Below are 25,748 nucleotides of genomic sequence, written 5' to 3'. Positions count from 1 at the left end.
TATGCGAGGCTGGGCCAGGGGGAGGGTGAGTCCAGGGCAGCCTGTGCTACACAGCAAGAGCCTGCCTCCAATCGCCCGCCTGCAAATTCTCAGGCCTGGAACTTGGTTCACAGTATTCCTGACAAAGTTCATGCAAATGACCCAAAATTCAAGGAAAAGATCCTTGGCTCACTGTCTCCACTCTACCTGCAGGGTCTAAGATCTAGACGGCCAAGGGATTGTCCAAAATTACAATGAGCGCCGGGCGGTGGTGGCGCACGCCTTTAATCCCAGCACTCGGGAGGCAGAGGCAGGGGGATTGCTGTGAGTTCGAGGCCCGCCTGGTCTACAAAGCGAGTCCAGAACAGCCAAGGCTACACAGAGAAACGCTGTCTCGAAAAAAAAAAAGAAAAAAATTACAACGAGCACTTACCAGTTTGAATCTAGGACTGACCTCACCCCTGCCTTGCATCTCCACCTTATACCGCTCAGATCTGTTCTACCCGACAGGAAACAGGACCGCACAGACAAGACAAAACAACCTGAAAATCCATAGGCAAATTTGAAGGGATGGAAAAGGTACAGGTGCTTTCCTGTACAAGGCTTGGGGGCCAGAGGCCAGTAATGCCCCTGCCTTCACGGACACACACACACACACACACACACACACACACACAGATACACCTCTGCCTTCACGGTCACACACACACACACACACACACACACACACACACACACAGATACACCTCTGCCTTCACGGTCACACACACACACACACACACACACACACACACACACACAGATACACCCCTGCCTTCATAGTCTCACACACACACACACAGATACACCCCTGCCTTCATGGTCACACACACATACACACACACACAGATACACCCCTGCCTTCACGGTCATGGACACACAGACACACACACACACACTCTCTCTCTCTCTCTCTCTCTCTCTCTCTCTCTCTCTCTCTCTCTCTTTCTCTCTCTCTTTGATGACAGGCATCAGGCAGTTGAAGAGTGTATGTTCCAAGTACAGATTCTGACCTAGCCAAGTAACCAAAAGATGAAGAACCACTGAGTTCTTGGGCTAGCCCTGGTCTAACACTCCACGGTCACCCAGTCTGTAAAGAGCATGTCCGAGGACAGCAGAGGCAGACACAAAACTAAAAGCCTGAGCATGCATATACGGACAGGCTCACCCGGCCTCAGCCTGAGGGCCTGGTACACACCCGAGGCCTACAGCTTGGCATGTAGCCAAGAGTGACCCACCCTGCTTGGACCCAGGACTTCACCCACACATGCTAGGCCAACATGCTGTCTGCTGAATCCCAGCTCTAGTCCTGACACCGCATCAGAAATGGAGCCTAAAATCAAGCAGTGAAGAAGACTTGCCTGCTTATCCCTCACACATGTATTATCCTCACTTCACTGATGAAAAGAGACACCCGACAACACTGTGCCCCCAGAAGAGCAGAAGTCCTCTAGTGACAGAGGATGTAAGAAATACAACAAAGGGCTGGAGAGATGGCTCAGTGGTTAAGAGCGCCACCTGCGCTTCCAAAGGTCCTGAGTTCATTTCCCAGCAACCACATGGTGGCTCATAACCATCTGTAATGTGATATGGCGCCCTCTTCTGGCTTGCAGGAGTACATGCAAGCAGAGCACTGTATACATAATAATAAATAAATCTTAAAAAAGAAAAAGAAAGCCGGGCGTGGTGGCGCACGCCTTTAATCCCAGCACTCGGGAGGCAGAGGCAGGCAGATCGCTGTGAGTTCGAGGCCAGCCTGGTCTACAGAGCGAGTCCAGGACAGCCAAGGCTACACAGAGAAACCCTGTCTCAAAAAACCAAAAAAAAAAAAAAAAAAAAAGAAAAAGAAAAATAAATACAACAAAATGGGAAGGACAGCGACATGCCCAGGACCTGACTTAGTTGGAAGGTCAAGGAACCTTCCAGAAAGAGGTGGGATGACCCCCCCCAAGGCCTGAGAGATAAGTGTCTGTTGGGATGAGAGAGGCGTTGAGGGCTTGTCGCTGATACAGGAAAAAGCTCTCTGTCTAAGGTCAGGTTGACAGAAAAACTATGCTTATGTTCAGCATACTCTGTAGCCTTGCTGCTTCTAGAAATTCCCCAACCATAAGTACAGCTGGCCCTAACTATAAACTCCACTCGGGACCGATCAAATTAAAGGTCAGCTAGCACTGCTTGGTCTAGTTAGCAAAAAATAAAACAAGTCAGAGGTAACTACCCTGTTTCATACCCCCACCCCCACTGAGCTAACTGCAAGTTTTTGCCTTTCTGAGCTAACTCTGAGAAGCACACAATGTCACAGTTTGTCTCCTGAGTCCACCGTGTCCCTGACCATGGTCAGTCTTTGGAGTGTCGAGTTCAATAAACCATCCTTATCTAACTGAGCCAGGTGTTGGGGTGGTGTGTGCTGCTTCCTCTAGACACTAACAAGAGGGAGGAACATTCCAGGCAGAGGGAACAGCAAGTGCTGAGTCAGCCCAGGCAGCTTTGATGTTTTGTTTTTTATGTTTTTTAATATTTTTATTTGATTGTTTTTTTTGCTTTTGAGACAGGGTTTCTCTGTGTAATCCTGGCCATCCTGGAACTCAGAGATCCACCTGCCTCTGCCTCCCGAGTGCTAGGATGAAAGGCGTGCACCATCAATCACAACCTGGCTAATCTGTTTTTGTTTTTGTTTTTTTGGTTTTTCGAGATAGGGTGTCTCTGCGTAGCCTTGAGTGCCCTGGACTCGCCTGTAGACCAGGCTGGCCTCGAACTCACAAGGATCCACCTGCCTCTGCCTCTGTCTCAAAAGTGCTGGGATTAAAGGCGTGTGCCACCACACCTGGCTTTTTTTTTTCAGGAGGTGTTTCATGTATCCCATGCCGGCCTCAAACTCACTGTATAGCTGAGGATGACCCTGAACACCTGACCTTCTGACTGAGGTTATAGCTCAGCTTCAGTGTTAAAGGTTAGGCAGAGAACTCCCAGGAGAGGGGCAAGAGGTGACAGGGGCAAGAGGTGACAGGAGCCACTTGGACAGGGCCGTGCCTGCCACACTGAAGAACTTGGTGGACAAGCTCTATAGGGAAAGACAAGTGTGAAACGGCAGCCTGATGCCTAAATGACTGGAGGACCATGAGCTATTAATGGAACTGAGTAATGGGCTGAGGCTGATGGGCCCGCAGCCCAAGGCCACACAGGAAGCCAGCCCCGGAAGGGGAAGAATTAAGGGCCCAGGCTTCCTCCACCCAGGGGTAGCCAGTCCGTAGCTCTCAGTGATAAGCACTCTGGGAGGCACACTCAGTGTTTCAGAACTTCTGCTTTCAAGGACAGACACGAGTCCAGATTTGTATTTGAAATCATGGGATCTTTTTAGTTTGGTTTGGTTTGGGCTTTTTTTTTCTTGACGGGGTTTCTCTGTGTAGCCTTGGCTGTCCTGGACTCCCTCTGTAGACCAGGCTGGCCTCGAACTCAGAGATCCACCTGCCTCTGCCTCCCTAGCGCTAGGATTAAATGCATGCACCACCACACCCAGGCCCCAGTCAAGACTAAGTACGCCAAGCAAACATGTCCACAGGCGTAAGACTTGAGGCATTTAGTATTACCTGGGAAGTTTTCAAATTTTCAGTCCAAGGCATAGGGAACCATAAAGGTTTCAGAGCAGGTTAGTAGGAAACCACTGTGGACTTAGTAAAAGCCAGTCATGTTGGTAAGATGGTTCCGTGGATAAAGGCACCTGCCACTAAGCCTGGCAACCTGAGATCTATCTATCCCAGGACCCCATGGTGGAAGGAGATTCTGACCTTCACTTGTGTACTGTGGCATGTGTGTATACACGGCAAGACACAGGGTGCACACACACACACACACACACACACACACACACACACACAGCTAAATATAGGACTTGGGAGATGTGCAACAGGTGACAGTGTTTGCCACCACACCTGAGTTCTGTCCTGGGTACTCAGAAGGTGGGAGGGGACTCCTTCAGACTGGCCCCTGGCCTCCACCAGTGCAAGCGACACATGTGCGTGTGAGCTTACATACACAACACATAAATGTAAAACAGATGAAATATTAAATGCAGTGACAATTTTCTAAAGTCCCCCAGTCTGAATGACAGATTATGTGCTTGGCCTGCCCACGAGGCTGTCCCCACAGGAGCTCACTTCCCGTGACCTGTTCTCCTTCCTTCAGCTCCGGCAGCACTGACCTTGTCGCCAGGCCCATCCTAGCTCAGGGCTCTCCACAGCAGCGGTTCCCGCCCTGTGGGTTGTGACCCCTTTGGGGGGTCGTATGTCAGATATCCTGCACATCAGATATTTACCTAACACTTCATAACAGGAGCAGCATCACAGAGATGAAGTAGCAACAAAAACAATTTTATGGCTGGGGGGTCACCCACCCTGAGGCACCGCATTAAGGGGTCACAGCACTAGGAAGGCTGAGAACCACTGATTTATAGCCTCTTCTAAGTGTCTATTTAAACACTGCCCCAGGGGTGCCTCTTCTGACCACTTTATTTAAAACTGCAACCAAAAATAAGGGGAGGGGGGCAGCTGGAGAGGTGGCTCAGTGGCTAAGTGAAATGCTTGCTCTTCCCGAGGACCTAAGTTCAATTCCCAGCAACCACATGGTGGTTCACAACCATCTATACTAGAATCTGATGCCCTCTCTGATGTGCACGTATACATGCAGATATAACACTTGTATACATAAAATAAATAAATACATCTTTTAAAAATCAAAATAAACGGGGTGCGGTAGTGCACGCCTTTAATCCCAGCACTCGGGAGGCAGAGGCAGGTGGATTGCTGCAAGTCTGAGGCCAGCCTGGTCTTCAAAGCAAGTTCAGGACAGCCAAGATAACACAGAGGCACCCTGCCTTGAAAAAGCAAACAAGCAAACAAACAAACAAGCAAGAAAACAACCGCCCCCCCCCAAAAAAAAAAACCCAGAAAATAAAATAAAATTGCAACCGGTTCTTTCTCCTATCTTTTCCTACAGGATTTTTCCAAAGTACACAAGCCACCCAACAATGCTTCAGTTGATAACAAGCAGTGTATATCAGAGTTTTCACAGGATCATGTCACCTGGGGACACTACACTTCTCGCAGTTTGTATTCACATCCTCTACAATGTCACACAACAATGAAAATGCCCAAGATGCATTTCTCCAGGCATCTCTTCTTCCTGACTTCCTACCAGTGGCCCTGATATCCCTGGGGCAGACTCCCTGAAGGCAGGGTTCTTGTTGGTGTTGGTGTTGCATCGCCAGGACCCAGAATAGCCCAGTCAACAGCGAGTACACCGTCACTCCATGCCACCAACTCAGGGAATTCGTCTGGCCTCGTGGGACTGCTAAGCGAAGGCTGACCGTCAGGCTGGCCACACCACTGCAAGGCCCTCAGAGCAGGGGAAGGGAGGTCAGAGGCAAGATGGCACCACGACAAAGAAGCCGAGGTTCCAAAGACAAGAGCAGAGGAAAGGGCCGTGGCGCAGCAGAGCGCAGAAGCCGGAAGCGGGGACTGGGAGGTGAGACCACCATGAAGGGCCTCTGGGCCGGTAGCTGGGGGCGGGCAGCAGCAGAGGCCCCACCCTGCATGAAAGAAGATAAGAAGGCTTGGCAGGGCAGGCTTGGGAAGGGCTGCACCCTCCAGAGCAGAGGAGCGCAAGCCAAAGGGGGGCGGCGGGGTGAAGGGAGAAGCTGTGAGGAAGTTGTTGCTGCGTTTTCTCTTGGCACTTAGAGAGACCCAGCATGGTGGTGCACGCCTGTAATCAGGCGAACCTGAGCTCTGAGGTCTCCGCCCTAGGCTACTGGGAAGGCTATTTCTGTAAACGTGACAAGGACTGGAGAAGTAACAGAAGCCAAGCAGGCACACCTGTGAGGGAGTTTTCTTCACTGGATCATTTGAGGTGAGAACACCCATCCTGAATCCAGGCCACGCCTTCTGGTGGCAGCCTACATGAACAGCAGGAAGGACGGTTTTTGCTTCTGGCCCTCACTCTCAATGGCAAGTCCATTTCTTCACTGGCATTAGGAGCCTGCTTCTTTAGGATGCCAACGTACACTGAAGACCAGCTGAGACATCCAGCCTCATGGACTGAACAGCTACTGCATTCTTGGACCTTCCCATCAGGAGACGGCCATTATTGGACTAGCCAGATGACCCCTTGGAAAGCACTCTAATAGACTCCAAATATATATGTTCCATTCAAAAAAAAAAAATATATATATATATACACACATACACACACACATATATATACATATATTCTATATACGTGGAATATATATATTCCATTCCAAATATATATATGCATATACATATATATGTGTATATATATATTCCGTTCTATAAGTGCTGTTCCTCTGCAGAGCCCTGACTAATTCAGACTGTGGTAACAGTAGTTTGTTCTAGAGCAGCAGAAGTCTAAGGATGAACAGTTTCCCAATTTGCTGACAGCTCCTGAAGCCGCTCTGAGAAGCACCGGGGAGCGAAAACCCATGTGTGAACCGTTTGACAAACGTATCAGGACAAATGCATTTGGTTATCCTGATCCATCTACTGTAAAAAGCAAGGAATTTAGCGACTTTTGACAACTTGTAGCAAACAATGGAAAACAATGCTGCTGGCGGGTTGTTCCTGGCATCTCTGGATAAGATGACAAAGGAAAAGAGTGAGCTCCACAATAAAGTTAACCAAGCTCTAGAATCTCAGTATATGGTGATGAAGGAAAATGATGAGCTCAGTGATAAAACTGACCGGCTCCAGGTACCAATACACAGCCTAAAGGCTTTAAAGTGTGCCCTGGAAGACAGTCTTCGCCCCACAGCCACAGAGCTCAAGTTGCCTTCGGAAGACTGATGGAATTACAGGGAAAATCCAAGTCCCAGCCAGGGAGGGTGTCAACGGGTAAAGTGAGGGCACTGATTGGGAAGGAATGGGATGCTGTAACGTGTGATGCAGACGCGTGAAAGAACCCCACTGAGGCTTGAAAACTCGGAACCTTCAGGTTCTCAGAAGTTCATGTCACCTGAGGAAGAATTCTCCGCAGGAGTCACTCAGCAGAAAACATGTCCCACCCCACCTCCTGAAATATCGTTTCTTCCACCTTTGTGGAAGGAAATTTTGTGGAGGAAATTAATCTCTCATCATTAGTTAAACCACCTGAAAAAAAAAAAGATGCCAGGCAAGAGACTACTGATGTCCCTCAGGGCCACCAACAGTTGCCCCTAGACCTATCACCAGACTAAAGGCTAGGCAGCCTCCTAGAGGGAGACAGAAATGTTGTCATCCATGAGGAGGTGTGCTGTGCTACTAATGAGCTTAATGGGGTTGCTAATTCACTCAAGCAGAGGTCCAGGGAATGAGCATGGGAAAGAATTTTAAGGGCGTGGGATAATGGTGGAAAGAACATAAATGGCTGGGGGTGGGGAGGCGGCTTAGGGAGTAACAGCACTGACTGCTCTTCCAGAGGACACAAGTTCGATTCCCAGAGTCCACATGGCAGCTTATAACTGTAACTCATACATGTGGTGCTCTGATATATATGAAAGCAAAACACCAATATACATAAATATACTAAAAAAATGGGATGAGGCTGAGTTTATATATAGGACCATTGAATGAAGATTCTAGGTTTAATATTGAAGTTTGCACAGTTAAGAAAGCCATAATGAGCTGGGCATGGTGGCGCACGCCTTTAATCCCAGCACTTGGGAGGCAGAGGCAGGCAGATCACTGTGAGTTCAAGGCCAGCCTGGTCTACAAAGTGAGTCCAGGACAGCCAGGGATACACAGAGAAACCCTGTCTTGAAAAACCAAAAAGAAAAAGAAAGCCATAATGGCACATACCTTTTTTTTGGTTGGTTGGTTGGTTTTGGTTTTTCAAGACAGTGTTTCTCTGTGTAACTGTCCTGGACTCCCTTTGTAGACCAGGCTGTCCTCGAACTCACAGAGATCCACCTGCCTCTGCCTCCCTGAGTGCTAGGATTATAGGTGTGTGCCACCAAGCCTTGCTGATGGCATACACCTTTAATGCCAGTACTTGACGGGCGACAGAGGTTAAGTGGATCTCTGAGAATTCAAGGCCAGCTGGTCTACATAGTGAGTTCCAGGACAGACAGAGATACAAAGTGAGACCCTGTCACAAAAAGGAAATAACAAAGGTATTTTGGTAGTTTAAACAAGAACGCCCTCATAGGCTCATATATTTGCTGCTTAGTCCCAGTTGGTGATCTCTCTGGGAAGAATTAGGAGGTGGGTTGCTGGGGTGGGCAAGGAGATTTCAAAAGCTCACCTCAGGCCCAGCATGTCCTGTCCTGTGCCCCTCTCTGTGCTCCCCGACCCGGCTGTCAATCAGGATACAGTAGCTCTCAACTACCTCTCCACCACCATGTCTGACTGGCTAATCAGTCCTGGTGTTTTTAGGCATGAAATAAATAGAAATCCTACCATGTTTTTCTTTAATCTACACAAGCAGAAAATTTCTCAAGTAAATGAAAGAAAGGCTACACTGGATCATGGCGAGAGGGAATCTCAGCCTATGAACCAATTTCCAGATGGGGGGGGGGTTACGGGGGGGGGTTGGTTCCCATATCTCCCTTTAACTCTCCTATCTGGCTTATGCAGAAGAATGTTTTGTTAAAAATGTGTTTGTAGTTGGCTGGGCGTGGTGCCGCGCACCTATAATCCGAGCACTCGGTAGGCTGAGGCAGGCGGATCACTGTGAGTTCACGAGGCCAGCCTGGTCTACAGAGTGAGTCCAGGACACCCAAGGCTACCACCACACCCAGCTGAGGGACTTTTCTTCATTAGATCATTTGAGGTGGGAGGCCCACCCTAAATCTGGCCCACATCTCCTGGTAGCAGCTTATATAAAGCACATGGAAGGAGGAGTTTTGTTTGGTTGGTTTTTTTGCCCTTTCTCTCGCAAGTCCAGGCCTTCGCTGGCACTCAAGCCTACTGAAGACCAGGTGAGGTCTTAGACTTTCCGTTGCAGTACCGGATCTTGGACCTTCTGTTGGGTGACGGTCATTGCTGGGCTAACTGGACAACAGCTTACAGGCCTTTCTCCTAGGTTACCCTCACATCTCTTCATTCTGTCAGCTTGCTCCTCCAGAGAAGCCTCACTACAGACTTCCGTGGTAATAGGACGGAGATGTAGGGCCTGCTGGCTCAGGGACGGGGGACATTGATGGGCAGAGGCCATGGAAAGGATCAGCAAAGGCCCATGGGCCATCTCAGAGGTGGCGCCACCATCTGGCCATTTGAGTCTGGAGGCTCAGAACAAAATTTGGAAGAAGGAAATTAATTTAAGAATAAGTGTGATGCAGCCGGGCGTGGTGGCGCACGCCTTTAATCCCAGCACTCGGGAGGCAGAGGCAGGCGGATCGCTGTGAGTTCGAGGCCAGCCTGGTCTACAAAGTGAGTCCAGGATGGCCAAGGCTACACAGAGAAACCCTGTCTCGAACCTCCCCCCCCCCAAAAAAAAAGAATAAGTGTGATGCAGGAAAGTCGAGTTTTCGTAAGGAAAAAATTAGGACAGGGCAATGAGCCCTCGGAGGACACGGACCAGGGGAAGAAGGGAGGAAGCCAGAAAGTACACTTGGAGAGGGAAGGGAAGGCGCAGCGTGTATGTGTCAGGGATGTGACCAGGGAAGAAATGGCTCACAGACCAAGATGGGGCTGGAGGTGTTCACCAAAGAGAAAGCAGGAGCTAGAATTGAAAAGATTGAATTTTTTTTCCTTTTGTTTTTTTGGTTGTTTTTCAAGACAAGGTTTCTCTGTGTTAGCCTTGGCTGTCCTGTACGTCCTTTGAAGACCAGGCTGGCCTCGAACTCACAGGGATCCTCCTGCCTCTGCCTCCTGAGTGCTGGGATTAAAGGCGTGCGCCACCATGCCCGGTTTTTGTTTTTGTTTTGTTTTTGTTTTGAGATAGGGTTTCTCTGTGTAACAGCCTTGGTCTGTCCTAGATTCACTTTGTAGACCAGGCTAGCCTTGAACTCACAGCGATCTGCCTGCCTCTGCCTCTGGAGTGCTGGGATTAAAAGTGTGCACCACCATGCCCTGCTTGCTTGCTGTCTTTTACAAGCCGACTAAACACATATCCAAATATGTGTAGCCTTGCCTCCAAATTATCCCTGATTGGCTGACTAAATGCCTGTACTGGGCAGGGCATACGTGAGGTAGGTGGGGCCAAGGTTGGAGGGTTTGGAGGACAGGAGGATCATGGGAAGAGACAGGTAGAGAGGAGACCGGCATGGGTTAGCAGAAAGAAAAACCACACGGCTGGGAGGAGGTTACCGTGACGATCGGTGATGCAGAGAAACAGCCCAGATGAAAAAACATACGCAAGTCACAGGGGAACAATGGGCGGACAGTAGCTCAGACAGGAATAATTAAAGCAAATGGCAGGGACTGTGGGGCTGGGAGGTAAGAGACAGCTTATGGGGTTAGTTTCTGCACAGCTCCAGAGTTTAAGGCATATTAAAAATCTAACAGATGTATCTTTTGTTGATATGATAGCAGGATAAATAATAACTGCCGTATAATTATATGGGATTAATAGCAAACATTAACAACCAAAACTTTCACCAACAGATACCTGCTTCCGGGCCAGAACCTGCACAGCCTCGCTGATGGGCAGCTCTCTGGTGCCTGGCCTATTCCTTGGTATCTCCTTATCTGCAATACGGGATGAAGAGGCAAAGACCTGTCGTTTACTGAGCTCTAACGTGCACCTAACCAAAGGCTCTCCGCCAGGGTGTCTCTTCATTTAACGCTTAGACTAGTTTCACCAGGCTCACGTTACTATTACCCCCGCTGTACAGACGACAAAACAAGGCACATGAGAACAAAGAGGCACATCACATCCAGACTGTCAGCAGGAGCTGGCAAGAAGGCTCGGCAGTCAGGGGCACTTGCGGCTCTTCCAGAGGACTCAGGTTCCCAGCACCCACAGGGTGGCTCACAGCTGCTTGGAACTCCAGCTCCAGGATGTGTGATACCTGCACTCACGTGCACGCAGACACCACACACACAAACACACATACCTCTACACATGATCAAAAATAATACTTTTCCTAAATGGAATGGGAGAGACAGCTCAGTCCTCTTCCAGGGGACCCAAGTTCCATTCCCAGCACCCACATAGCAGCTAAAAACTAACTCGTTTCAGGGACAATGCCACCCTCTTCTGGCCTCCTCTGGTACTGCATACACATGGTGAGACGCACACTTGCAGGCAAAAGACCCACACACATAAAAGAAATAGAATAAAGAAACTAAATACAGATGGTGAGATTCAGATCCAGAACTGTGTTGCTGAGCCATATAAAGCACTTTGCAGCTCATAGGGCACCTACATTACCTCATAGTGTCACTGTGGGGAGAAAAATGAGATGACTCACACACCCAGAAAATTGCTGGTAGCCACAAGTGGTATACTGATTATTGACACTTCAGAGAACCATCTCCTATGCCCCAGAACGTGAGCGGGGCACAACAGTGGGATTTTCAGGCAAACCAAACTCCAAAGATGTGGGGACGATTCTGTATAACCTAGGCAGGCCAATATGCTCGCAGGGGGCCACATGAACAGCAGGGGCGCCAGACAGAGATGCAATAACAAAAAGCAGAAAGGCAGAAAGATTAGAGGAAATCGCACAGGTGGGGCTGAAGAGAGGGTAAGCCACAGCCTGAATCCATTCCTGACAGCAAGCAGGTTGCTTCTAAAAGCTGGAAAAGCCAAGGAAACATTTTTCCCTGACAGCCTGTTGCAGGAGCCAGCCCCACAGGCACCTTGACTCTAGCCCAGTGACACTAAATTAGAACTTCTGACCTTCAGGATTCTAACACTGTGAATCTGGGTAGCACTGAACCAGTCGTATTTTGGTCATTAGTTTCTACAGCAATAGGAACGCACACAGTCACAGCCATCCTAGCCAGCCCTGGCTCTACCATCAAGACAGGAGACACTTTGGACATTTTTAAATGGTGTTATTCCTAAACCGCAGACTCTCCTTGTGATGAAGTTTCCCACTAGGTACAGGCAAGGGGTGAGGGAGGGGTAGTGGATGGGTTGGGGGTGGAGTGAGGAGTGAAGCCTAGTTATTACCCCATTGGTCGAGTGAACAAACTAAGAGTCCGAGAGTAGAACCCAGAGCCACACAGATAAGTGACAGAGGAACTCAATAATCCTCCTGCCTCAGCCTCCTGGGTACTGGTATTACAAGTGTGTGCCACCATGCCCAGCCCTAGTTACTTATTCATTCAGGAAGCATTTGCTAGACTCACTGTGTTCTCAGTGCCAAGCGAGGGTATGGCTGGAACCTAGTTCTATCCTTGAGATGCTCACAGCCTAAAGGACAGAAATACAGACTCATGGTCCCCAGACAGCCTGACAAATGTTGAGACAAAGGGAAGGAAGCTTAAAGAGCTGTGGGAACACAAAAGCAATGATGCTGACGGAGCCTAGAATCAGGGAAGGCACCTAGGAGGAGGTGACAAGGTGACAAGGACTCAGGCCAGCAGTATATGGGCTTAGGGCTCCACAGGGAAGGGACGGTTCAGCTGGGGACACGGTGCTGTAGCTTCCTCAGGGCAGGGAAGGGGGTGGGTGCTTGCTCTGGGCCTGTGTTCCTGTGAGTGAAATGGGAACTGCAGTGTCTGCTGGGCCCTGGGAAAGCTGGTGAGGGAGGACAAGGTGGGAGTGCAAGGGAGGCGTGGTCCTGGCTCAAGCCCTCACCTCACATGTAACGGTGGTGTGAATACAGGTCATCTCAGATCCTTGGTGACCCGATCTGAGGAACAGAGCATGAGCCAAAACTGTCTCCAAAGACCCTCCCCAGCCTTGACAGGGAAATGACATGACACGAAATTACAAAAGGGTCTTTATTTATAAAAAGTCAAATGGGGCCCTTGGAGTAACAGGACAGGAGGCAGGCAGCTTCTCAGGGGTCAGGGGCATTTGGGCAGATGCGCTTGAGTGGGGGGGCGCCCTCCGAGTCCTCTGTGTCACCCTGGGCTGCCTCAGGGACAGGTGGCACTGGCTCAAAGACAGGGTAAGCTTCAGGGGCCTGAAGAGGAAGGGCGGACAGGTGTGAGCTCCACTCTAACCCAGGAGTACAGCCTCCTAGCCTCTGCCTTTTCCACTCGACTCCCCTGGGGACCCAGAGTCTGGCCAGGGACAAAGTAACCAGAATGTAAGGCACCGAAAACAATGGCAACACTATTTGGGGGAAAGAATATGATTTTTCTGAAAAGTGTATCAGCTTAGTCCTTGTAGGGAAAGGCAAGGCAGTGTCTTAGGATGTGAGTCTGTGTGATGCAGGGGGCCTAGGCTCTAGTGCATGCCTAGGAATTGAAGTACTGCCAAGCTGCACTCTGAACCTAGATTATTTTTATTTATTTATTTATTTTAATCCTAAGAGGAACATCAAGATCATTTCAGGCTTCTAATGCTCTTAAATCAGCCATGATCCAGCCCTCAGGATGGTGTCTGTAATGTTCCTCTTCACCCAAGAATCCAATCTCCACCTATGCCTTCCACTGGGTTCGAGGTCCGTATCTCCCTCCTGGACCCTAGAATGCAGTCTCCCTGTGTCCCCCCCACCCACCCAGGCCCCCACTCCCTGTAAGGCCAGCCTCCAGCCTCTGACCTCTCTCACCTCAGCTTCCAGCAGTTCTGGAACAGGCTCCTCCTTGGTCAGCTTTGGGGGTTCATCGGTGCCGCCTGCAGGCGTGCCCCCTGGATCTGGAATGCCAAACGGACAGATACCTACTGAGCAGGGAGATGTGATGGGTGTGTGGGGAACAAACGAAACAGACCGGCGCTGATCACATCTGACAACACCATGGGAGACAGAGCAGGACCCTGGATTGCCAAGGAAGGAAGAGTCAAGTTGGATCTTGTCAGTGGGGAGTGAGCCAGGAGCCAGGCCGAGGAAGAGCAAGAGTTTAATTAAGCAGAGGGAAAGATGCGTGCGTGCGTAGTGACCACAGAGTCTATGTTGCACCGAGTTTAATTCCTGACTTTAGCACACTATTTCTCTGAGCAGTGACACCATCTGCAGAGTGGGAACAGGGACCTCGATTGCACACAGGACTGCCATGGGGGCCCAAGTGAGGAAATACGGGTGAAGCCCTTACACCACAGTGTTTGGCACGTCGAGTGTGCTAGCTAGCATTTCCACCCATTTGTTCACTCATTCATTCATTCACCCATTCATTCATTCAACTTTGTTTGAGAGACCTGGGGCTCAGGGCCTGGGGCATGTCAGACAAGCACTCTTCCGCTCGGCAGCATCCCCTGTCCTAACATGTTACATTAGCAAAAGTATTTGGAACAATCTAGACATAACCCAGAGGCCCAAGGCCTGGTGTTCCTGATGTGGATGAGGAGGGGGGATTTCAGCAGCAACAGTCTGCACAGGCCTCAGTGTCGAACTAAGGAATTGCAGGCCTGGGGGAGCCATGAAGGATGTGCTTTTATGCTTTAGGAAAAGCTGTTCAGGCCGGGCGTGGTGGCGCACGTCTTTAATCCCAGCACTCGGGAGGCAGAGGCAGGCGGATTACTGTGAGTTTGAGGCCAGCCTGGTCTGCAAAGTCCAGGACAGCCAAAGCTATACAGAAAAATTCTATCTCGGAAAAAAAAAAAAAGAGCCGGGCGTGGTGGCACACGCCTTTAATCCCAGCACTCGGGAGGCAGAGGCGGGTGAATCGCTGTGAGTTCGAGGCCAGCCTGGTCTACAAAGTGAGTCCAGGACAGCCAAGGCTAACACAGAGAGACCCTGTCTCGAAAAACCAAAAAAAGAAAAAAAAAAGAAAAGAAAAGAAAGAAGAAAAGGCTGTTCTGCAGCCGTGTGGAGGCCTCTAGAGACAGGTGAGGAGGTTGGAGGAGGTCGGAGTGAGAGAAACAAGAGGCAGAGCCAAAGACACAGAAACCAACCCCACGTGGGAAACAGCACTGACCAGACAAGGAACCGACTATATGAAGGCAGAGGCGCTGAAGCAGGCTCTGGCCCACGGTGTTGGCTCTCTGGCTCTGTAAGTCTGGGCATCTCTCTCTCTGCATGTCAGGGTCCTTATGTATAAACAGGAATCACAATAGGATCACCGCTCCCATTAAATGACAGTGAAGATTAAATGAGAAAAACAAAACGCGAAACACTGAAGTGCTCAGAAGAACGCTGAGCAGAAAAGGGGGTCTGCCAAGCACTGATCTGCTATCAATCCCCGTGACTATCAGGACCGTTTATTCCCTGAGCAAGTATTTACTGAACATCTATTGCACATGCCACATGAACAACATGGGCATGGTTGACATGAGAAAAAGACAGTAAGCAAGCCAAGGAATAGATGTGCATGCAAATTTCAAATGGTGATGTGCTCCCTACAAATGTAATAGCCAGAGGAAGGAGACAGCTGCTGAAGGTAACTTCTGTCAGGGTCACGGATGGTCCCCTGAGGGAGGCAGGATGGGGGGGGGGGGGAAGGGACGACACAGACATAACATAGGTCCAAGGACACATGATAGTGGGTTCGACTTTGACGAGGCCATGTGGTCCTACCTCTCTCTTGGCCCAGCTGTGGGGGCTGAGTCTCTTCCGTAATGGCTTCCGGGGGTCCAGTTGGTGAGCCAGGGCGGCTGGGCTGGGGAGTGCCCCCAGGGCTGGGCTCCGTGCCTTTTTGCAATGAACCCTCTGAGTGGAAACTCTGGTTGCTGTTCTCATCTGAGGAAGCAAAAGGCAAGTTGGTTGGCGAGAGGGTCCCCAGGAGCTTCCTCTGCCTCGCCCCCATTCCAGAATCTCTACGTACCATTGAGATCCAGCAGGATGAGGGGGCCACCCGCTCTGGGACTCGTGCCCCGGCCTCGTCTCTCCCGGCCACGGGATCTCTCAGCCCCGCCTCCTGCCCTCCGCCTCTCCTGAGGGTTAGAGAGGTGAGACGGAGAGCCAGTTAGTGTCTAGTGAGCTCTTACAAAACCCCTCAGCACAAATAGGGAACTGAGGCTCAGAGAAACAAGAGGCGCTGCCTCAGGTTGTGTATGCTGATTTAGGTCTTGAACTCAGAGAAAGTGTGTGTGTGTGTGTGTGTGTGTGTGTGTGTGTGTGTGTGCGCGCGCGTGCGCGCCCATGCCAGCTAATAATCATTACCATCTGCTTGAGCCCCACACTGGAGTCTCTTAAGCTGACTGAAGGCAGAGGCCAAGGTGTGGAGGAAAATTGCCTGAGGTTGCACAGATGCAAGGCCTTGTTGGGGCTTGGGCTTGCTCACCTCCTCCTGGGGATCCACCACAGGCACCCACTTGAAGATTCGAAGGGACGTGTCACCCACAGTCACCCAGCGCTTCTCCCTGTGGGAGGGCAGGAGACTGGCTCAGGGAGGCCCAAGTTGGAGCCCCACAGAGCTGGAGGTTGGGAAGATGTGCTAAGGTAGGGACAGCTTCGCTAACAGGGCACAAAAGCAGAAAGAGTCCTGCAAACCCCAGGGCACAGACAGATAGAAGTTGAAGCTGCTGTTCTGCAGACACCTGGGGCACTCAGCAGGGCGCCACCAAGGCCCGGCCAGGGGACTCAAGCAACAGAGACCCGGGCCCCCCGCGCTTGCAAGAGTGTCAAAGCTTCAGGGGGCGGGGCATCCGATGAGGGCTCCCGCTCTGGGAAAGCACCACTCCGGACCACGCTTTGTAGACCTCTGGGGATTGCCAAGGCGAGGGGGAGCCCTGTCGATTCAGAACACAGCTGGTGGGCGGGGGCTGCCGGCCAGGAAAGGGCGGAAACGTTTGGAGGAGGAGGCTTGGCTGTGTCCCTGGCCCAGGGGCAGCGCTCACCATCTCCGGACCTTCTCGATGGTCGCCATCACCTTCTTGATGTCATCTTTGGCCCGGCTCCGGGTCTCGGCCCGTACGGTCCGGCCGGCCATGCTGGCGGGGCTGGGGCCGGGATAGAGCCCGTGGTGGGGCGGCCTGCGGTCCGGCGATCTCAGGCTGCTCGCCAGGCCCCGGCGCCGCTCTTTCGGCCTGCCGTCCCTCCGGGAGTTGGCCGCGCCCTCCCTCGCTCCCCAACGCCTCCGCGCGTCTCCGCCTGGCTTCCTGCGACCGCGCCCCGCCCCGGCCCGTCCCCGGAGCGGCCCGGGCGGCGCGGGCGGCTAGAGCCCCGGCCTGGAAGCCCGGCCAGCCCCGCCCCGGCCCGGGCCCGCCCCTCGGGGCGCACGGACGCACAGCGCCCTCTGCCCGCCGCGGAGAGGGAGAGCTGGGGGGGCAGCTGTGCCGCTGGACGCGCGCGGCCCGAGCGAGGCGGTGCGTTCCGGCCACGTGGGCACAGGGGTGCGCGAGGAGGGACTGTCCTGGTGGTGTGCGTCCGCGGCGGGTGGGCGTCCTGAAAAGCAGTGTGTGCGCGCGTCTGCCCTCTCCAGGCTGTTCAACTTAACTTGTTCACCCATTCATTCAACAGTCACATTAACGGTGCCATGTACGTGCCAGACTCCGCGAGTGGAGAGCGGGCCCTCCTCAGCCAGAACGGCGGAAGTGAAAAAAGACACATGTAGATGAGGTAGGGGAGCAAGTTGGCATGCCTTGAATCAGGGTGTGTAATTGGTAGAGATACTTTGAAAACTGGCAGTTTTCCAGTGGAAAAACGTATGCCAACTCCATCTCCCAACAGTTCCACTCCCAAGCCACCAACACGCAACAGAAGAAATGTGTGCCGCCTAGCTTTTTGTCAGCTCGACACAAGCTAAAGTCATCTGTGGTAAGGGAACCTTGATTGAGAAAATAGTTCCATCATGTTGCCCTGTAGGTAAGTCAGTGGGACATCTGATATGGAGCCAAGCGTGATTGGCGCACGCCTGTAACCCCAGCACTTGAGAGGCAGAGACAGGCGGATCTCTGTGAGTTCGAGGCCAACCTGGTCTAGAAAGTGACTCTAGGACAGCCTAGGCTGTTACACAGAGAAACTCTGTCATGAAAAAACCAAAAATAGAAACCTCACTAGGACAAAACGCCACATCGGTATGAACACCAAACCAAGACATGTGTCCTAGAACTCTTCACAGTAGCAACAACCTGGGAGCAACTCCTCAAAAGAATGGAATGGAAAACCAGTTATGACCTGTTTATACCAAGTGCACAGACAAAGCAACTAGAGCGACCAAAGTCCTGTTATACCCAACAGAGGGGATAAGTCTTGACTAAAAGAAGCTGGACATGACAGCATGCATTAAATAATTCTATTTATAAAAGTTTATGGTGTGAGAGGTCCAGATAATCACCCTTGAGGCTACGGGGAAACAGAAGGGGTTTCTGGGAGTTTGTTACACTGTTCTTTAGTCTATCAAATTTATTGTAAGTAGTTTTTCTTGTGTATATTTTTTAAATTATTTATCTATTTTTATTTTATGTGCATTGGTGTTTGGCCTGCATGTATGTCTATTCAAGGGTGTCGGATCCCCTGGAGCTGGAGTTAGAGGCAGTTGTGAGTTGCCATGTGGGTGCTGGAAATTGAACCTAGGTCCTCTGGAAGAGCAGGCAGTGCTCTTAACCATCTCTCCAGCCCCCTTCCTTGTGTATATTATAGTTCAACTAAAAGTTTACTTGAAGAAAATGAAGGCTGAGCCGGGCATGGTGGCGCACGCCTTTAATCCCAGCACTCGGTGGGGGGGGGGGGGCAGAGGCAGGCGGATAGCTGTGAGTTCGAGGCCAGCCTGGTCTACAAAGCGAGTCCAGGACTGCCAAGGCTACATAGAGAAACCCTGTCTCGAAAAACCAAAAAAAAAAAAGAAAAAAGAAAATGAAGGCTGACAAGATGAACCAGTAGATAAGGCACTTGCCATCAAGCATTGCCGACCTGAGTTCAGTAACTGGGTCCCCAGGCAGTGGAAAGGAACCCACTCCTGGTGGCTCTCTGATCTCTACACATATCATACATATGCAAAATAGCTGAGGAGCTTTTTTCTTAAAAAAAAAAAAAAGGCTGGGTGTGGTAGCTCACACCTTTAAATCCCAACAGTCAGGACACAGGCAAATCTCAACAAGTTTGAGGCCAGCCTTGTATAATGAGTTTCAGCCTGGCCAAGGATACATAATGAGACCCAGTCTCAGAAAGAAAAGAAAATCGGGGCTGGAACCATGCCTTGGTGGTTAACAAGCCTGACTGGTTTCCCCGAGGACCCTAGTTTAGTTCCTAGCACCCACGTTGCACTGCCTGTAAATCTACTTTCGGGGCATGGAATTGCCCTCTCTTGGCTTCCTCCGGGCACCCACACTCAGATGTACAAATGCCCCAACACACACATAAATAAAAAGGAAGGATGATGGCCGGGCACGGTGGCGCACGCCTTTAATCCCAGCACTCGGGACGCAGAGGCAGGTGGATCGATGTGAGTTCGAGACCAGCCTGGTCTACAAAGTGAGTCCAGGACGGCCAAGGCTACACAGAGAAACCCTGTCTCGAAAAACCAAAAAAAAAAAAAAAAAAAAAGGATGATGAATGCATCTTGCTTGATTTTATTTGAATTTGGCCCATCAGTAGCTGGGCTGTGTCGCTGTGGTGTGTGTGTGTGATGGGTGTTTGTAAAGTTTTGGGTGTGACAGTGTTTCTGGAACCAAACAGCAGCGGCTTGTCACACCTACCCGCATGACTTTGGGCAAGCCATCTGTCTCGTTGTTTCATTTACAACATGGAAACAGGTGACTGTGTGTACACGTGGCATTTAGAATAGTGCCAGGCACATGTGAGTACCCAGTCAGTTTATGGCTATTGCTGACAGGCTGGCCTCAAGTTCACCTGGGATGCACTTCCAGGGGACTCTGTTCTGATGGTTTGCAGTGCTGACATCCTCACGCAGGCCTCTACTGTCCCGGGGCGCATAAACTACCTTTTCTCAAGCCCGAATCCACATATTGATCCTCTCTGTGCCAGAGCCCAAGACGGAAGATGCCGGGGTGCCAATTGTGGAGGCCAAGGTGTCCAGTCCTTTCAGTGTCTACCAAACAGAGTTGCTGTTTGGTGTGATCTCTCTGAAGCTCGTGTTCACGTGGGTCTGAATGCCTTAGGGCACATGCATGTGTGTGAGAGGGCGTGTAACAGTAAGGCTAGGGCCAACTGACTTCTGATCAGTGTGTCAGAGAGAGCAGAAAGCATCTAAGGTAAGTAGACCAGAAGAGAGCGTGCCGTAGGTACACCCTAATCTGAGCAAGCCTTCCCTGGCCTCTCTCTGCGTCTTGGCCCAGAGGGAGTCCCTGCTTGCATCCTCCGGCCAGTTCAGCAGCTTCCCACGTCAGTTTCCCAGCTTTGCCCCCGAAGCAGCCCTGTTGTCAAGCTCTATCCACTTCAGGTCCCAGCCTGAGTCTCCTCCCGACAGGACACAGCTGCCTTAAAGGCCCAGCCTCCTATTCATGTTCCAACACCTGCCTCCCCACTCTGGCCCCTTCCCGGTCGAAGCCTCCTCACAAGCCGGTTACTTAGCTCTGGGCCAAGGAATCTTGCCTGGAAGTAGTGGTGGGAAGGAAATATTTGGGGTCTGAGCTATGATTGGCCGAGCCCGAGCCACGCCCCTAGCCCTTTCCCCCTTTTCCCCCCCTCCCCTCCTCCCGCTCCGGTAAGGGTGTGTTCAGGGAACCAGGATCAGCTTGAGGCCAGCATGAGCCAGAGGGAGGGGAGTCTGGGTAGGTAAGGGCCGAGTGACTGGATCCTGGGTCCCCGGTGGGAATAGGAGTCAATGGGGTTGAAAGCTGGGGTTTGGAAGTCAGTCAACACCACCCCACCCCCAAGTCTGGGAGGGTGGGGGGAGAGGAGCTGCCGGTGTCAGGTAACCAGCGGGTGAGTTGGAAGAAAGGGCAGGCACAAGGATTTAGAGGAGGCCTGAGGTTGAGGCTTCAGAGGCTTGGGGTTCAGGGGTCAAGGCACCAAATATATGGGTGAGTACACCCTGAAAAGGGGCTGGGGTCGGGCTGGGGCAGGATAACAATGCCTCGCAGAGTATTAGGAAAAGAATAAAAGCTGAAGGACTAGAAGGAGAGGCCGAGTTAAGGGAGTCTGTGATCTTCTAAGAAGCTACAAGAGAAAAGAGACTAAACTACAGGCTTCTGAGATCTCCGCTGGCGGTGGGAAACTCAAACGGAGGGGACTGCCGGGTCGGGACTACATTCCCCAGCATGCATTGGGGTGCCTGCAAGTGTGCATGTTGGAAAATGTAGTCGTCTTCCTGTGGCACCACCCTCTAACCAGGGAAAGCCAACCTGATGTTGAATCACTACTGACGCCAAGCCTAGACTCTCAGGTAGGAGCATCAAGAAAGAAATAGGTCTTCCTTTTCTCTGTCTGTAAAATAGGCTGGAAAGGCACAGTCCAACGTGAAGCCCTGTGCTTCAATGATGCTGACTGAATTCAACCAAGAGAAATCCAAAGATATGTGAACTTTGTCCTTAAATAGTTTCGGATAGCATTAGTGGCATAGGGTGAACATAGGCTGCCTTCTAAGGACTCTCGGGATAAGGTAGATCCATACAGATTTAAAACAACTACCTTGGAAGTATGAACCAACTGCCTAAAGTGGATGGAGGAGGCTGATTTGAGGGTAGGGAGAATCTGGAGGCAGCACTAAGAAAGAAGGTAGTATATGGATTTGGCCTTAATAGGATTTCAATAGTGATCTGGGGACAGGAGAGATACCTACTTAGAAAATCTGCTTGGCACCAGGCGCAGTGGGGCACACTTGTAATTGGAAGACTGAGGCAGGCGGATCTCTGTGAGTTCGAGGCCAGTCTGGTCTACAAATCAAGTCCAGGACAGACAAGGCTACACAAAGAAACCCTGTCTCGAAAAAAACCAAAGAAAGAAAGAAGGAAAAACTGCTCAGCAGAGGTGCTGGCTTCCCTCAGTCGGGACGGGGCAGATTCTTCCTAGCTTGACTGCTGGCATCCAGAGCAGACCCTCCGGGCTCAGGAAGTGCCAGCTCTCACCAAAGATGGTTAAGGAATGGGGTTTGGGTTTCCCTCCTAAGTCCTCACTCCCCTCTCTTTCCCCTCAGAAGACCCCCAGGCTGACTCCTCAGTCTCATTCCTTCCCCATTTGGAGGCCAAGATCCGCCAGACACACAACCTTGCACGCCTCCTGACCAAGTATGCAGAGCAGCTGCTGGAGGAATATGTGAGTAGGGGACAGGGCTGGGTGTGGAAGGGGGAGGTCCTAGATCACAGGCGGCTTCAAGCACCCAGTCCTTCCACCTCACGCCCGCAGTGGAAATCAAAGTTCCTGAGGGGAAGGCTAGCTTTCCTCTGACCACACAGTAAAGTGGAGGACCCATCAACGGCCAAATGATTCTGTACCTCAACTTGGCAGCTCCATCCTTGGTCCAGGAAACGGGAGCCAGTCTGAGGAAACCGGAGGACTCTGGGAATCAGGAAACCTAGACTTGGACCAAGTACGATCTTGATGCCTCAGCTTTTTGAGCTGTAAAATGAAACAGCTGACCAATGTGACCAGCGAACACTTCCACATGTAGAGAAGCCGAGTAGAGGTTTCAATCAGGGGCAAAAAGTCTCCCCAGGAAGGGGCTTTTACAGAGAAAAGAGACTTGCCAACAGTCATGGCCCAGCCTCCAGATTACCATGGTGTAAGGTTGCTAGACTGGGACCTTGGGGTGTAACGGTTACATTGAAATGTAACAGTGATAGCAAGGGCGGTGGATGACTCAGCCAGCTTTGTAGACAAACCAAAAGGTAGGTAACAAATGGTTACCCTTTGTTTATATTCAGCTTAAATGTCATTCTCTTTTTAAGTTATGTTCCTTTATTTTGTGTGCATATATGAGGGCGCACAGGAGCCATGCTGTGCCCATGAGAGTCAGAAGACAGCCTAAGGGACTTGGCTCTCTTTTCTACCACATGGATCCCCTGGATCAAACTCGGGTTGTCAGGCGGGCAGCCATCTTAGGGGCCCACGATTTTCTTTTTCTTTTTTACGGAGCCACTATCATCATCCCCACTTTCTTTTTCTTTCTTTTTTCCTCAAGACAGGGTTTCTCTGTATAGCTTTGGCCATCCTGGATCTCCCTCGTACTCAACAGAGATCCACCTGCCTCTGCAAGTGCTGGGATTAAAGACATGCGCCACCACTGCCTGGCTTGGGGCCTTTTTCTAATCACTCTTGCTCTCAAATACTTGACACATAGATTTATTCCACAAGCCTTAAAGCACTAACTAGGGCTGGGCGGATGTTCTGTTTGAATCCTCCCTCTATGCGGTCTGGCTACTTCCCAGCCACGCCCGGAACTACTTGCCATATTGGTCCTGTCTGTGATTCTTCTGCTCCCTCAGGTCAGTCCTCAAGGCTACGTCCTTACGTCCTTTCTTCCCTTCTTCTTACTTCCAACTTCCTCTCGTCTTCCTTCTCCTCTCTACCTCGTGGTCCCTACCTGAGCGCCCCCACCCCCCGCAACCCGCCCCCTCCCCCGCCGAGACTGAGAAAGGAAGTCCAGCCTCCCTGTCCTCTCTCGCTCAGCTATAGGCTGCTCAGCTTTTTTATTAACCAATCAGAGATAACCAGGGAGCAATGTTTACACAACATTGATCAATAGTCATAACATGGCTCACTTCCAGAAATCATTATCTGAATACACAGCCCACCCGACCAGCCCCCAACAGACATCTGTTAGAAAGACAGACAGGAGCCGGGTACGATGGCGGTGGCAGTGGTGCAACAGGGCGCGCCTGTAATCCCAGCACTCAGGGAGGCAGAGACAGGAGCATCTCTGGGAGTTCAAGGCTAACCTGATCTACAGAGTGAGTCCAGGACAGCCAGGGCTACACGGAGAAACTTCTGTGTCTCGGAAAAAAAAATTAAAGATAGCTAATATTTATTGAGCTCGACCTGGGGAGTAGCACTTGTCCGCACCCTGCACACGTCACTTCTGACCACATTATGAAACTGGTACTCTTATTAGCTTTTAGAGAAGCAAAGACAGTGGTGTGCAAAGCCCTCGTCTTCTTGGTTTTCTTTGTTGGTTGGTTTTATCTCCAACACAACAGGATCTATCAATTGCAAGATGAGGAGACTAAAACCCCAGGAGTGGGGAGGAGGGCTGTTAAGAGTGGACAGTCCCCATCACGGTGTCAGGAGCCCGGCTGACCTATGGCCATGTCTCCACAGGTGCAGCAACAGGGAGACCCCTTTGGGCTGCCAGGCTTCTCACCACCGCAGCTGCCGCCGCTGGGCGGCCTGAGTGGCCCAGCGCCGAGCCACGCGGGGCTCCCGGTGTCCGAGCGGCTGCGGCTGGACGCGGCCGCCTTGAGCGCGCTGCCCGCGCTGTTGGATGCTGTGCGCCGCCGCCAGGCGGAGCTGAACCCGCGCGCCCCGCGCCTGCTGCGGAGCCTGGAAGACGCGGCCCGCCAGGCTCGGGCCCTGGGCGTCGCGGTGGAGACGGTGCTGGCCGCTCTGGGCGCTGCAGCCCGCGGGCCCGGGCCAGAACCCGCAGCCACCTCTGCCGCCCTTTCTACGGCCAACAGCGCTGCGGGCGTCTTCTCTGCCAAGGTGCTCGGGCTCCACGTGTGCGGTCTCTATGGCGAGTGGGTGAGCCGCACGGAGGGTGACCTGGGCCAGCTGGTGCCTGGGGGCGTCGCCTGAGAGTCAGTACTTGTTTTTTCAAACTTGCCTGGTCCCGCCTCTTTGGCTTCTAACTCTGTCTATCTGTATCAGTGTGTTCTTGAGTTGTCTCTATCTTCCTGCTCTGTATTGTCTCTTTCTCTTTGGATCGTGTCACCTCAGGGAGCTACCGTGCCCACCAGTTTCTCGGTTGTTTTTTTTCTCTTTTCCTCCAGTCTTGAACTCTTTTGTCTCTGAAAGGTTTCTGTTTCTCTTTCCTTGTCTCTTGGCTTTCTTTCTTTGCTTGCTTTTTTTGGTTGTTGTTGTTTTTTGTTTTTTGAGACAGAGTCACACTACATAGCCCTGAATGGTGTCGAACTCGTTATGTTGACCAGGCTGGCCTCGAACTCATTGAGATCCACTTTCCTCTGACTCCAAATTTCCCCATTGGTCTTGTGATGGTCCATATGGGTATGTGTAACTCTTAGTTTCAGCTCATGGAGGTGACAGTTTCTTTCCCTTCAGTGCCTTTATTCTTCTCTGATCAGAAAAGTGCCTGCTGGTCCTGGTGTGGCAAGGCCACCCATCCTCAGGACCATCCATCCCCCCGGCGGTGCTCTATCCTCCCACCAATTCCTTTGGAGCCGCGCCCCTCCCCCCTTAGATCCCCTCCCCTTTCTCACCTCCCTCCCCTGTTCCCAATGGCCCCCAGCCCTAGCCTGGTCTGTGGAGAGGGAAAGGCAGAAAACCATCTTAAGAGAGTTTTATTTGAGAATAAATTAACTTTTGTAAATAAGACGTTTAACAATAAAACTAAAGTTTTATGAAACACAGTTGTTGCCTGTGGGGGAGACAGATTTGAGGAGACTCGGACCTTGAGAGTACCAGAAGTCCCCCCACCCCCACCCTCACCCCCACCTGTATGCCCACCCCCACAAAGACACAGTGCAGATAAATTCACCCAAGGCCTAGGGCAGGGATACACTTGTCTTCCTGAGCACAGAGTGGGTGTCCTCAGCAGGAAACGGGTGAGACGCAAGTCCCAGTGATGGACATAAACCTTCAACGGAAAGAGGTAGACTGAGGACAAGGACTCCAGCAACGAGAGGCCTGTGTTTAGGAAGTTCATATCTTCACATGGGAAGTGAGGTAGACA

At 51.3% G+C, this 25,748-nt stretch overlaps 2 protein-coding genes and 1 long non-coding RNA gene across 7 annotated transcripts in view; 2 read left to right on the top strand and 1 right to left on the bottom strand.

The window, feature by feature from the left end:
* The window catches only part of BCL7C (BAF chromatin remodeling complex subunit BCL7C), a 46,886-nt gene extending 29,707 nt beyond the window's left edge, over positions 1-17,179 (bottom strand). The window contains exons 1-6 of one of the 2 annotated variants that reach the window (XM_084772828.1): positions 16,843-17,165; positions 16,287-16,365; positions 15,828-15,936; positions 15,581-15,742; positions 13,679-13,764; positions 12,889-13,087 (exon numbers count right to left, since the gene is read on the bottom strand). In XM_084772828.1, coding sequence (XP_084628954.1) covers positions 12,962-13,087; positions 13,679-13,764; positions 15,581-15,742; positions 15,828-15,936; positions 16,287-16,365; positions 16,843-16,934 — 654 coding nt within the window. In that variant the 5' untranslated portion in view covers positions 16,935-17,165 and the 3' untranslated portion in view covers positions 12,889-12,961. Of the gene's footprint in view, positions 1-12,888; positions 13,088-13,678; positions 13,765-15,580; positions 15,743-15,827; positions 15,937-16,286; positions 16,366-16,842 lie in introns of those variants that run through there. The other variant, XM_084772827.1, reaches the window with a different exon arrangement.
* On the top strand, positions 17,177-18,414 carry LOC311592428. Its single transcript, XR_014777404.1, has 3 exons — positions 17,177-17,310; positions 17,465-17,563; positions 17,675-18,414. It is a non-coding gene; the product is annotated as an uncharacterized lncRNA (long non-coding RNA).
* Positions 18,415-20,585: 2,171 nt separating this feature from the next.
* Positions 20,586-25,415, top strand: LOC311608421 (cardiotrophin-1). Of its 4 annotated transcripts, none has more exons than XM_084800907.1 (3): positions 20,586-20,928; positions 22,044-22,159; positions 24,161-25,415. In XM_084800907.1, the coding sequence occupies exons 1-3, from the start codon at positions 20,925-20,927 to the stop codon at positions 24,632-24,634; spliced, it is 594 nt and encodes a 197-aa protein (XP_084657033.1). In that variant the 5' UTR covers positions 20,586-20,924; the 3' UTR covers positions 24,635-25,415. The 4 variants fall into 4 exon arrangements, with proteins under 4 accessions (XP_084657033.1, XP_084657032.1, XP_084657030.1 ...); XM_084800906.1 differs by having other exon boundaries at positions 22,041-22,159; XM_084800904.1 differs by having other exon boundaries at positions 20,588-20,676; positions 22,041-22,159.
* Positions 25,416-25,748: the final 333 nt, after the last annotated feature.

The sequence above is a fragment of the Acomys minous genome (assembly GCF_964271855.1).
Source record: "Acomys minous genome assembly, chromosome: 2".
Classification (NCBI taxonomy): Eukaryota; Metazoa; Chordata; class Mammalia; order Rodentia; family Muridae; genus Acomys; species Acomys minous.
This window is presented reverse-complemented; position numbering and strand designations above follow the sequence as displayed.